The sequence below is a fragment of the Myotis brandtii genome, unplaced genomic scaffold (assembly GCF_000412655.1).
Source record: "Myotis brandtii unplaced genomic scaffold, ASM41265v1 scaffold794, whole genome shotgun sequence".
Classification (NCBI taxonomy): Eukaryota; Metazoa; Chordata; class Mammalia; order Chiroptera; family Vespertilionidae; genus Myotis; species Myotis brandtii.
Window position 1 is genome coordinate 1798416 of NW_005371198.1, and position 12977 is coordinate 1811392.

The following is a 12977-nucleotide window of genomic DNA, read 5'->3' on the forward strand; positions in this document are numbered from 1 at the left end:
TCATTTAATTCACATATTAACACTAGAATATAGCACCTTAATTAAAATCAAGGATCTTGACTCCTAACTTAGAAAGAGACAAACAAACTTGATCTATTGAACTGTGTAGTCTAAACTCAGCTTACCAAAATTAAAAAAAAAGATGGTGTGGTTTTTAGAAAGGAGCACAGTATGTTTGATAATGAAAACTGCAAGTATTAATCCATGTAAAAAAAAAAGCTTTTAAACATTTCACCAGAGAGATAAATAAGCAAAATATAAGGCAATCCTACAGATGAAACAACAAAACCATAAAATAATAACATGATAACCTGGTTTTAGGAAAGAGAGATAATGCTGACATAGCCATCTTCTGAAATGGTATCGGATGCAATGAATTATAGCAATTCCTAGAACTGAGCTAGATTGTATTTGTCCTAAATATTTAAAGCCTCATTAAAATACCCAAGGACAACAACTTAAAAACATTTGGAACTTGCATGAAATAACATTTAAGCATCAGACTATAACTCATCCACAAGTCATATAATAATAAAAACAAAAAACAACCATAGCAAACCTTTAGATGTCTTTTTGTCAGCCCTAGGAATGTGAAAAGGGTTTTAGCTGTCCACGATGTAAGTACTGAAGGTTAATAGTTAAAGACCAATGGAATGTTAACACAGTCTAGTACTACACTGAGTAGTAATGCATGGAAAGACACTGAAATTAACACACTTTGTTCTGCATGTTCTGAAGTGATGTAACGGGATGATTGGTTATATTAGATGACAAAGCAGGGCTTCTTATAACCTTTAAAATAAAATTGTATCTAACATTCTTCCAAATTCTTTAACATATTCTTCCAATGCTTGTACAAATATGTGAAGCTAAAACACAGAACTTTTTCACACTCCAGATATCTTCTAATGGCAGCATTTGGTAAGTTCACTTTTTTTCCAAAAGAAATTTTCAAGATAAAATGCTGATTGCCTTGACTGGTATGTCTAAAAAGCAAAGACTTACCTGTCTTGTTTTCTCTGACCTCAATAATATAAATATTTATGTCAGGGTGGAATTTTGTCCCCGTCGGGGGTTCTGGAGTGGAAAGTGCCTGAGGACGGAAGGCCTCTTTGCCTTCTACAGTGGGCGGTCTTGTTGGCTGTGTGACAGGAGGAGGACTTGAAGTTGTGAAATACTCTCTATCGATACCGGTTTCCATTTCCTTTTCCTCAAGGGTAGTGGGAGGAACATGTGATGTTGATTCTGCAATGATTACCATGTCACTGGTTGTCTCTTCACCGGGTTCTCTGTCAATGAGGGGAGGTTTCTCAGTGGGTGCTAAAGAGGGCTTGAATGCTGAAGTTGTGTGAAGTCTGTCTGCTGAACTGAAGGCGGTAGTCATCTCACTTGGAACTGTGGCTTTAATTGTTGAAAATTCTGGGAGTTCTGTGACTTTGGGCTTTTCGAATAATCCTGAACCTAACTCAATATAATCTAAGGATGTTTTCTCTCTTTCCTCAGTAGTGGTTTCTTCTATAAGCTGGGTAACACTGGTGCTTAAAGGCGATACAACTCCCCTTGGACTAGTACCTTCTGTTTCATATTTTTGTTCAGCCTCTGGACTTAAAAATACCGTTGGCCCCATGCTTGGTGTTACCCTTACAACTTCATCTATTTTTGCTTTGTGCTCAGTGACAGCACCAGGTAGATAAGACAGAGTATGCTCAACTTTTCCAATTGGAGTTGTTTCTAAAATTGGGACTCTCTCAGAACTCGTCACCCATCTGTCTTCAGAAACAGTATATGCTGACCCATCACTTTCGTGTTCATCCAAAGGTAGTGTTGCTTCCTTGGCTGGGCCAGCTGTAGAACCAAGGGCAGGAACTGTTTTTTCTGGAGTCTGATCTTTCCAAGGAAATTCTTCCTGAGTTGTTCTCTGTGCAATTTCTGTTGTTGTTCTTATAGTTTCAGGAGAAATTGTTGCTTCCAGGTGAGTCTGATCAATGGCATGTATGTCTTGAGAGGGTTCTCCTAGAACTTCACCTTCTGATGGAGCAGAAGGTACCAACACTTCCCATTCTGTCTTGGGAATTACAGAAAGAGGAACGGTATGGGAAGTGCTTACATAAGTAGACTCCTGGGTGCTACTATAATTAACGAATGTTGATCCTTCCATATCTGAAGTGTGTGCAAATTGAGGGACAGTAGATACAGGCTCAGAGACATCCATATCTTCTGCTTTATCCAAAGCACTTCCTTCTACAGTTGCATGAGCTGCTCGGTCTTCCATGCCTGTGACAGGGGGAACTCTTTCTTCAGCTGTAGAATCCCTCAAAGTTGACTTTTCTGTAATGCCAGTTGATGTAGTTGGCTGAAATCTAATTGTGAATTTCCCATGGTCTGTTGAGTCTTCTTCAGTAAACTTCTCTAATGGCATTTGAGTACTATCTGGGATAAGAGTAAACTCATCTCCTCCATCCTGAGTGAAACCTGGGATTTCTTCATCCTTTCTACTCACTCCTGTAGTGGTGAGTAAGGCCGGGGGCAATTTTGGAGAACGTGCATGTTCTGTGGACTCCAACGGCTTTGAGGTTATACTATCTTCATCCCATGACCATTTTGATACAGTGACTACCTCCACACTTAAAGTGCTGTGGGTTGAATGCACTGTTGTAATACCCTCATCATACTTTGTAGTGTCTTGATAGCCATCTGTTTCTAATCCAACTGGAGTTCTTGTAAAGTCTTCCTCCACATCTCTTGCCACTGTTGGCACAACGCTTAGCTTTGTTGTTGTCAGTGCTGGTGAATCAAAGGATTTGGTCATTTCCACCAAAGACTCTGAGGAAGCTGTAGAGAACTTCATTCCAGAGAAGTCTTCTTCCTCTATTTTTCCTATAAATGGGTCGACAGTGACCTTTTCCTGTATTCCATCCTTGGTATAAGTATCCGTTCTCAATGCTGGTATTAGTTGACTTGGGGTGGTGTCTTCTGAAGTCTTTGACACTGTAATGACTTCAGGTATTTGGCTGAAGACCAAGGTGCTCTGGCCAGATCTGACTGTAGATGTTCTGTCTTCACCACCATCGCCAGCTTCTCCCAAGGTGAAATAGCGGGTTGTTGTCACTAAATCAGAAGTAGTGCTTACTCTTTTCTTTTCAGTTTTGGATTCCAGGGTCATTGTTGTAGATACAAAAGGTGTTTCAGTTACAGAGAATTCTGTGGAAGGAATGTGCTTTGATATTTCCATAGATGTTACCAAGGGACCCACTTCTATTTGTTCAATTTGTGTAACTGATTCTTGTGTTGGCATGTATTCCATGACACCATTCCACGAATCAGTAGCATGACGGGAGGTGACAGTTGTACTTTGGGGCACTTCTTCCCTAATTTCAGATATGGTACTCCCAGAAGGTGTGGGTGAATCAGTGGCTAATCTGTGTGTGACCACTGGAGACTGAACTGTGGATTTCTGTTCAAAATTGGCTATGTTTCCCACAGCAGGGAACTTTGTTGTAATGACAGGTAAGTCAGTAGTTAAAGGGGTGATTGGTGTAGTTCTGTCAGGTACCATTTGTAGTTCTTTGGATAAACTGTGTGATGCAGTTTCTGTAAGGATATTCAGATCGATGGTTGTAGTCTCTGATATATTCTGTTTGGCTAGAAAATAATTTCAAAGAGTTGATTAGACAAGGCACTAATAAAAAGTTGCACGTCCAGTGTTTGTTAAATGCTGCTGTGTATTTTGGGGTGACCCAAATGTGTTTTGTGATGTATGGGAATCTAAAAACTACTTAAATTAACCCAAAGGCAACTGAACATTTAATAGTCACCAATTGATCACTTGTTTTATAGTGTAAGGGTTATCATTGCTTTTACCCATAGGTGTGAATGATTGTTCCTGGTTAAAGAAAATGAGTATTATCTAGTTTTAAAATATGGAGATGTCCAAAAATATATATGAATGCAGAGTTTGGAAGTAGTAGATAGGTGATTTATCAGAAACTACAGCAGCAACTTGAAACCTAGTAGGAGAACTTAATGTTACTCTTCTGGAAGCTTCTGTACCCTGCCTCTAGGTTTCTCTCTCTTTCTCAAGTTGCACAGTGACTCAGGGGAGAGGGAGTGCCTTAGATTGCAAAACAACCAAAAGCCACATCAAATGTCCCCAAGTTACACATAAACGATTACATTGTCCATAATGTGGAGGGGCTTCATAAAAACAGGATATTAAACTTTTAAAACCACTCGTCACTGATTCCAGGTGTTGGGCATTTGTCTTCCTCCTCCTTTCAACTCTAGTGGAGCCTCGTTCTAATAAACAATAAAATGTTTTTGGCAGAGGTTACTTGGCATTTGTTGTATTTCTACATTTTGTTCTAATGTTCTACAGAATGTGCTTGTAGCTCTTAAAGGTCTTGGTTCCAGGGTTACTTTAGCATGAGACGCAAATGTAGAACAGGAAGTAAAGTACCCACATGATATATTTTAGGTCTGTAATTACAAATCACTGGAAACAACTCTGAGCATCAGAAAGAATAGGCTCAGGCAATAAAAAGTAACATGTCATCAGAAAACGCTACATGAGAAGGCATCTAGATTTACAGAGAATGGCTTGGCCTGTTTAAAGACATTTAAATTGTGTGTAACAGCGACAGTGTTGGAGACAAGATTTCTTCTCAACATAGCGGGGGAAAGCAACAGCTTAGTACAGAAAGATTCTGAGTTGCCCTAGCCAGTTTTGCTCAGTGGATAGGGTGTCGGCCTGCAGGTTAATTCTAGTCAAGGTCACATGCTTGGGTTGGGGACTCCATCCCCAGTAGGGGGCATGCAGGAGGCAGCCAATCAATGATTCTCTCTCATCATTGATATTTCTAACTCTCTTTCCCTCTCCCTTCTTCTCTGAAATCAATAAAAATAATTTTTTTTAAAAAAAGAAAGATTAGATTCTGGGTTGTGTGCTGTTTGTTTTTTCAAATTCAGACTTTCAGAAATCAAAAATTAGTTGCCACTAAACTCAGAAGGAACTGTACTGAGGAAACCTTAATCATTGCTTTGCTGTATCTTGTACAACTTAAAACTAGTTGTATGGGTAATGCCTGTTCCCCCTGATAAGAGTTGTAATATCTGTAGTATTTATAATATCTTGTGTCTTACTCTTAATCCCCAAACAGGAGTCCTTGGAAAATGAAATTGTATACCTTTGGGCTCCATCTAGTCTGTCAAAATATGATGATATTAGATCAGTGAAACTGTTCTAATACTAGAATGGTAAATACATGTCATTATGTATTTGTCCAAACTATAAAATGTACAGCACAGAAAGTGAACTTTACTGTAAACTATAGACTGTGAGTGATTATGACGTGACATGTGGGTCTGCAACTGTAACAAATGTAAGGGGAATGCTAATAACGGGGGAGGCGGTGCCTGTGGGGACAGGGGGTGTATGGGAAATCACTGCATTGCCCACTCAATTTTGCTGTGAACCTAAAACTGCTCTAAAAGTTAATTCTATTTTAAAAATTTAATGATAAAATGATGTCATTTTGTTGTAAATCAGACTTGAGCTATAATAGCCCAGATTAATCAACTTTATAATAAAAACTTGGTGACTATAGTACAGTGCATTTAAACAATCTTTAAAGTCTGTCACTATTTATCCTTCTTTAGTAAAACAAAACTAAATTTAAAAACAGAATTGAACTCTTCAAAATATATAAAATATCCTTTTTCTCCTTTTCTTATTTTTTAAAGAAAAGCTCTTTCTACATTCATTTATTGGAAGAAGCTTTAATCTATTTTGATTGACATGAGCAACTTAAGGAGCCAAAGCGTGGTTGACTGTTTTTCTTTTAATTCAATTCTCTATAGCCTCTGAAATTCCATCACTGTTACCTCATTTAACTGCCAAATATCATTTTTGTCTTATAACCGCATTCTTTGGGAAAACAGTAAAATGTACATTCAAAGAAAGTTACCATGGAAACATAATATAAACACTTACTACACTGCATATTATAAAAAATTATTCATATTATTAACAACAAAAAAGGTAATTTTGCTTTTTCCCTCTGAGTATTTCATAGCTGATAAGATTAATTTAACAAGAGGTGATAACTGTATTAGGGCCAAACAGAGTCTGTGAATCAGGTATCCTTAGGTTCCAAGCCCAGTTCTATGCTAGCAACATCTACAGGGCTATGCAAACACTTGACAGTGTTTGAAAATGAAGGACTCATTTAAAACACTAACTATGTCATTGTCAATTATTACGGTACCATTTGGTGTTGGCTTCATCTAGTCCCGGAACATAGTGAAGTGACCGTAATGTGAGTCTGAGAGGATCTCCCTTACAAAGCCAGGATTTGTGTGATATATATATATTTTTTTTTTAAAAAAAGGTTTTCAGTAATTTTAGAGCCCTGTTAAAATGTCTGCTCATAATTAACTTAATTAATTATACTACTTGGAATGAAAAACCTCAAACTTCCTTTTTGGGGTTGGGTAGATTTTTCATCAATGTAACAGCCGATTCCCATCATAACTCAGCATAGCTCCTCTTCTGGGCCATTTGTTTCAACCACTTGCCCCACCCCGAAAAATCTTTCTTAAAAAATACAAATATCTTTGAAGAGGGTTGTGAGTGTCACTGTATTAATGGTGATTATTATGAAGGTGAGAACACAACTGTAGGCTATTCTATAGGTGTCATTCCAGAAGCACTCATATGGAGAAGTTTACGTCTTGGAAAACTACCAGTGTCCCCTCAGCTTCATTGCCGAGGGAGCCAACAGAAATCAGCATGCTTCTTTTCCCACAAAAGCTCCTTCCAACCTTGCAGCTGTCTACCACACAGATGTTTCACATCACTGTCCTTATGGCATTTTATGTTCTATGGACTATCTTCTCCATGCTTCTGTTGGGAGACATCTGGCAGATTTTTCTAATAAAATATAAAAACCCAATTACCAGTGTGATAGTCGATTTAACTCATACCCATTAGCCTACATTATAAGGAAATGACTAACTTCAAATTAGTCCTTCTAGTTTAAATGGTTTATACATAAATAACTGTAAACATTGGAATCACAAATAAAGTGGATTCTCAGTAAGTTGATTCTTTGTAATAGTTGGGGGGAAAGTAAAGATTGAAACAGTGAGATTAAAATGCAAAACTTTTAAAATATTTTTGTGAGTGAATGCTAACATATTCAAATTCAAATAAACAGAAAACATTTTTAAAATATCAATAAGGGAAGAATAAGATTTGGTGCCCATACTCAGATTATGATCTAGGTCATACAAAAAAATAAACTGACCAAAGGTTAGAAGGGCAGGCCAAATTTAAAAGTAAACAAATATGGCCCTGGCTGGTTTTGCTCAGTGGTTGGAGTGTCTGCCAGTGGACCGAAGGGTTACAGGTTCAATACCTGGTCAAGAGCACATATCTGGGTTGCAGGCTCAATCCCAGGTCCCCAGTCGGTGTACATGTGGGAGGCGACCAATCTATGTTTCTCTCACATCGATGTTTTTTTCTCTTTCTCTCCCACTCCTCCCTTCCCCTCTGTTCTCTCTAAAAAGGTCAATGAAAAAAATATCTTTGGGTGAGGATTTATAAAAATAAAAGTAAACAAATATGGATGAAATAGCATATAAAGCAGTGGGTACTTATTTAGCCTTCTTTAGGCCACTATTTTAAGTTCCATAATTAATCAAACAGAGAGATATAAAATAAAGGAGGGCGCCCTAACCGGTTTGGCTCAGTGGATAGAGTGTCGGCCTGCAGACTCAAGGGTCCCAGGTTCGATTCCAGTCAAGGGCATGTACCTTGGTTGCGGGCACATCCCCAGTAGGGGGTGTGCAGGAGGCAGCTGATCGATGTTTCTCTCTCATCAATGTTTCTAACTCTCTATCCCTCTCCCTTCCTCTGTGTAAAAAATCAATAAAATATATAATTGTTTTTTTAAAAAAAGGAGGGCTCAAAGCAAGATCAGATAGACGATTAAAGGCTTAGACATTGAAATTTCAAAACAAGGAAATTATTTCAGTTAAGGAACACATTGAGGGACAACTGAGCAACTGTGTTCAATAAGAGAAACAGCTGTTATTTAGATTTTGGTCTCTAACTTAAAAAGGAAAAATGGGCTCCAATTCTAACCCAATGGTTTTATATAATTAGAAAAACTATCTGGGTGACAGTAATGAGATTTTAGAATGGGTTTTCTAGGAAACATGTTCTACTACCTGTCTTGAGATCATTAATAACATCAAATGAGAGATTACCATGAGTCTTGAATGCTTTTGATTCACTTAAGTTTGGGGATGTATTGGGTAATCTTTCAAAGCCCTGTATAACCCTCTAACTTTCACAGAACTCACTTAACTCTGAGGTCAGAGAAAAATCAAATGTGCACAGTTTAGTTTAATTAATTTACTTGTTTTTAAAATTTATTTGACAAGAATAGATTCTAACTATATTTATCACCAGCCATTATTAATGTTCTATCCAATGATTTTTAAAGGAAAAGGGAATTATAGCAAAGTAAGATTGGGTACTATTCATTCACCAGGAAATAACTATAAAAACACTTTCTACATTTGGTAAAAGCAAACAAGAAAAATATGGTGATATTTCTACATTCCTCTACTTTACCAACCAATTGTACATCTCTGAAATCATTTTTGGAATTGTCACTAGGGCCACAACTCCTACAAAATTTACCCTACAGAATTTATTCACTACTCAATTATGTGGGAAAAGTGAATGACAGTCAAGTCATTTGAGAATATTTTTCAAATTATTATATACGTGTGTGTGTGTGTGTGTGTGTGTGTGTGCGTACACATCTATATACAGGGTGGGGCAAAAGTAGGTTTACAGCTGTTCATATGGAAAATAATACAATAATTAATAAATAATAATACAAGAATAAACTATGTTCAAGTGCTCACAACTGTAAACCTACTTTTGCTATACCGTGTATATTAAAAGAATTTTTGAAAAATAAATCAGCAATTTGGGGAAGCTGTTGGCATTTCATGTGCTTTAAAAAAGGTTTTTATGTTATGACTCAACATTCTAAGCTTTTTATGCACTGAATAAATTTTGAATATGATAGGTTCTTAAAGGTAAGGAAGAAATAAAGAAGAATCTAGCCTTTAGTTTAGGTGGGACAAAACCCAAAATTTGAACCATTATATTTGCAAGTTATATATTTCCAAGTTATTTATATATTCAATTGAATTAGAAAGAAAATAATAGACCTAAACTTTCCAATTTTTCAAAGATTTTCATGTAGAGTTTTAGTAGGTGGTGTTTATATTTGAATCCAAGTAGCTTGTTATTTCATACATTCATGTGAATTCCTCATTTAAACAAATAATTTAAAACACATAGGATGGATTATTTGTGTCTACAGTCAAGCTTTGGTTTAAATTTTACCTTCAGGGAGAAAAAATGTTTAAAAGTTTTCTAGTGCCACAAGAAATATATATAATCAAGGAATGTAGTGAAGTTGAAGAATTCTACTCTTTCCCTAATTTAACCTCTCTAACCCAACATACACCAATCCAATTTTATTCCTTAATCCTATCAGTCACAATGTAAAACTGATCATTGAGCCTGAACTACTTGAAAATCACTGTTATGAGAATGTGACTTAAAAGAATGTTTATCTTTCTACTTTTAGGAATAGGTTTTGTCATTGTTGTTTGTTTTCCCAAAAATTAGCAAGAAAGACTTTCCTATTGTTTCAGGTTTTAGAAACAAAAGCTAGTATTTTCAATGGCTTTTTATTGCCCATTTGTATTGTGCTAACGCACAACATGTGGCTTTAACACTCAGGAAGCTGAGTTGTTGGGAGGAGATCCAAGCAGAGGCCTCTTAGTGGGAGGCAGCAATGTGTGAAATAACACCTTTCCATTGTGCTAATATCTATTCTGCTGACCACTCAGATCCTTTTTGGTTGATGAAGAATGCCTGTATATTTCACTTTAGAAACCAATTACATTAGCTATTTTCTACTCATTTCAGTTACATGTTGCTATAACAAGATGTATTAGAAGCTTGGTAAAAACTTTTCACTATATTTCAATATAACATGGCTCTAACTTAAACATAACTCAAGGTCACCCAAAATTTTGGGAGATCTTTGTTTAGCTGTCACAATATAGACCTGACAGTAAATAACACCAGACTCTGGATTATTTGCTTGTTTAATTAAACATTCTACAAGTATTATATCACGAGACTACTATTGATAAAGTCACTTAAGGTCAGTTGAAAATTTTAAATAAATATATCATGAATGTTGAAAATTGTTATTTAACACCAATTTAAGTAGCAAACCTAATGAAGATAGAAAAAAGCATATATTGTATGTCAATATGATTCTAGAGAATTATTATAAGACACATTTCCCTTACTTGAAACAAAATGGGATAAAAGAAGATTTTAATTTATAGCATGGTTCATTTTTAGGTATTAATTGAATGCTATGATTATCTATGTCAGTTGCAAGTACTCACCTGCAATTACTGAGATTTCAGTTCTCCACCATTTCAAAGAAAGACATACCAAACAAAGACAAAATAAACAGACTCAAGGTCTCAACTCAGCCACAGTTGGCCTTGGCATTATAGCACCAACTATCTAATTGCATTTAAGTACTGAAATTAATATAAAATAATGACTCATATATATGTTTTGTGGTGCAGTGGGGCACCATTAAGACCTTAACTTGACATTTCTTCATCCCCTTTAAAAAACCATTTGTCAAACTTCACGCAGTTATAACCATCTCACTGCTGTTCCATTTGCATGCTTTTGAAAGTTACTGTACTGTTTCCACTCCGTGCACAGACTGCAAGTTATGGGATCCTTCCCAATCGCTAGGTGAACATCAATGCATGCCTTCGAAGTATTTTTTTTTAAATCTGTAACTTTTAAAAAGGTATCAAACACTTACGTTTGAAGCAGTAGGCATCAAATCTGCTATCAGGGGAAGGGAAGCCTGTCTGGTTCTCAAAGCGATACAGGGTTCTCACCCCAAGCAAACCACCGCCACACTGGGCCTTGGCCACAGTCACAGGGTGGCGGACGCTGGCGTCCATCAGCCACCCGTAATCGCACTGGTCAAAGCCGTTCCTCCAGGCCGCGTGGAGCTCCCCCACCGTCGCCAGCCGGGCATCCTGGTTTTCACACTCTTCTTCAGCCTCCTCATAGGAGAATCTATTGGGAGCAGTGATGTGGAACACATCACCTGAAATAAGAAGAGGAGAAAAAGCCCTAAGTTTTATTATTCATTCCTTTACAGTTTGGGGTGATGGGGGGGAAGCATGTGATACTTCTTCATGGCACGGTAGCAGCTTCTGACACTGTAAAGCAGCAGACATAACGGTTACTTAATTATGTTACTATTCGTGCATGATAAGATATAGCACATACCAGAAAAGTTTCAGATGTAAACTTGCTTATCAAATGACTGCTTCTATGGCCTATGGGTATATAGAAGCAGTTGTTTGATAACAATGTATTGATAATTAAGATGAACAAACCTTTCCAAGTGAACCTTTGGATTGTTGTCTAGGAAATGAGTTTCCTCTTTAATGAAAGAGCCAGTGATGTACTTACTAACATTGCACGCTGGGAAGGGAAAGCTGTATGGAACTGTCACTGAGGCTATTTCACTTCGTTTATCCTACAATCAAATAGTAACTCTCTGACCCTCCTTTTCAAGTACTGCTACCATCAAAATGGATTAACTCCCATCAACTCAAATAACAAAATAAAAAAACCTCTAGGGTTTGAAGTCAGGAAGGGAGGGAAGCAGAGTGGAGTGCCCTTGCCTGCCCTCCTGTCCCAGGCACAGGGCTGCTGGGATTGGCATGCGGGTCATGGCCTGCACATGGTCAGGACGAAGAGTGAATGGGGGCCATCAGCTCCCACTCAACCAACCAAAGGCACCAGAGTCCCCCCAAGGAGGAAGGGGGACCTTTTTTCCAGCTTGCTCTGTACAGGGTAGGTGCCTTTTGCAACCTGTCTGCCCAGAGGACTCCTTTCTCCAGTTCTCACAAAGACCCCACATGTTCTAGCTAGCAGGGGCTCTCACGACATTTGAAAGCCTCTTATATTTGTTTATTGGCCAACAAAGAAAGGCTGAACTTTTACTTTGCTCATCACCAGGCCCATTTAATGGGGGATATGTTCATTATCATTTAACATGCATTAATAAAATACTCTGGAAATGCCAGTTTGTTATATTGGAATTCTCCCTGGGTAAACTAACAAAACAATTGGCTGAAATGAATTCAATGCAAATTAAACGATGCTTTCCAGACTTGAACACAAGTGGCCTTTTAAAAGACAGAGGCAGAATTAGAGAATACCTAAGCAAACACAGCAGGCAGGAGGGAGAACATGAAATGAAAGGGAGAAGGAGCTAAAATATTGATAGCCCATCATTGTCGCCACTGCGGGTCCTGTTTCCCTCTCACTGAGGCCGCTTGCTGAGTCTGTGAGATATTGGACAATTGGGACTTCAGAGCTCTCACAGTTTGGATCGTCACCTGACAGAACTTCGATGTAACAAGCTGTTGTTTAAAATGAATAGAGCCATCACTCTCTCTCTGTGACAGCTTTATAAAACAAGAAAAATTAGTCATAGGAAAAATAGCCAAATCACACACATCAGCTTTTCTCACTATAAATCTAAAATTGCTACTGATGAAATTTGGTCAAATCCAAATAAGAGCTCTTTGAAGAAAAGAAAGAAAAATGACTTTTAGCTGACTGAAAAAAATAAGGTGGGAGGTGAATAGGTTTGTCCTTAATGATCTAGTCTAGCAAAGGATACTCATCGCAAATTCAAAAACACACCAGCCCGGCCTGCTGTCTCAGTGATTGATCATCAACCTATGAACCAGGGGGTCACAGTTCAATTCCCGGTCAGGGCATATGCCGGGGTTGTGGTCTCGATCAGGGGGGTGGGGGT

General features: G+C 37.7%; 1 protein-coding gene across 4 annotated transcripts in view; it reads right to left on the reverse strand.

The window, feature by feature from the left end:
* The window catches only part of VCAN (versican), a 105497-nt gene that overhangs the window by 56712 nt on the left and 35808 nt on the right, over positions 1-12977 (reverse strand). For 2 of the 4 annotated variants that reach the window (XM_005883614.2, XM_005883613.2), the window contains exons 6-7: positions 10953-11246; positions 1006-3642 (exon numbers count right to left, since the gene is read on the reverse strand). In XM_005883614.2, coding sequence (XP_005883676.1) covers positions 1006-3642; positions 10953-11246 — 2931 coding nt within the window. The remainder of the gene's footprint in view (positions 1-1005; positions 3643-10952; positions 11247-12977) is intronic. The other 2 variants (XM_014531207.1, XM_014531208.1) reach the window with 1 other exon arrangement.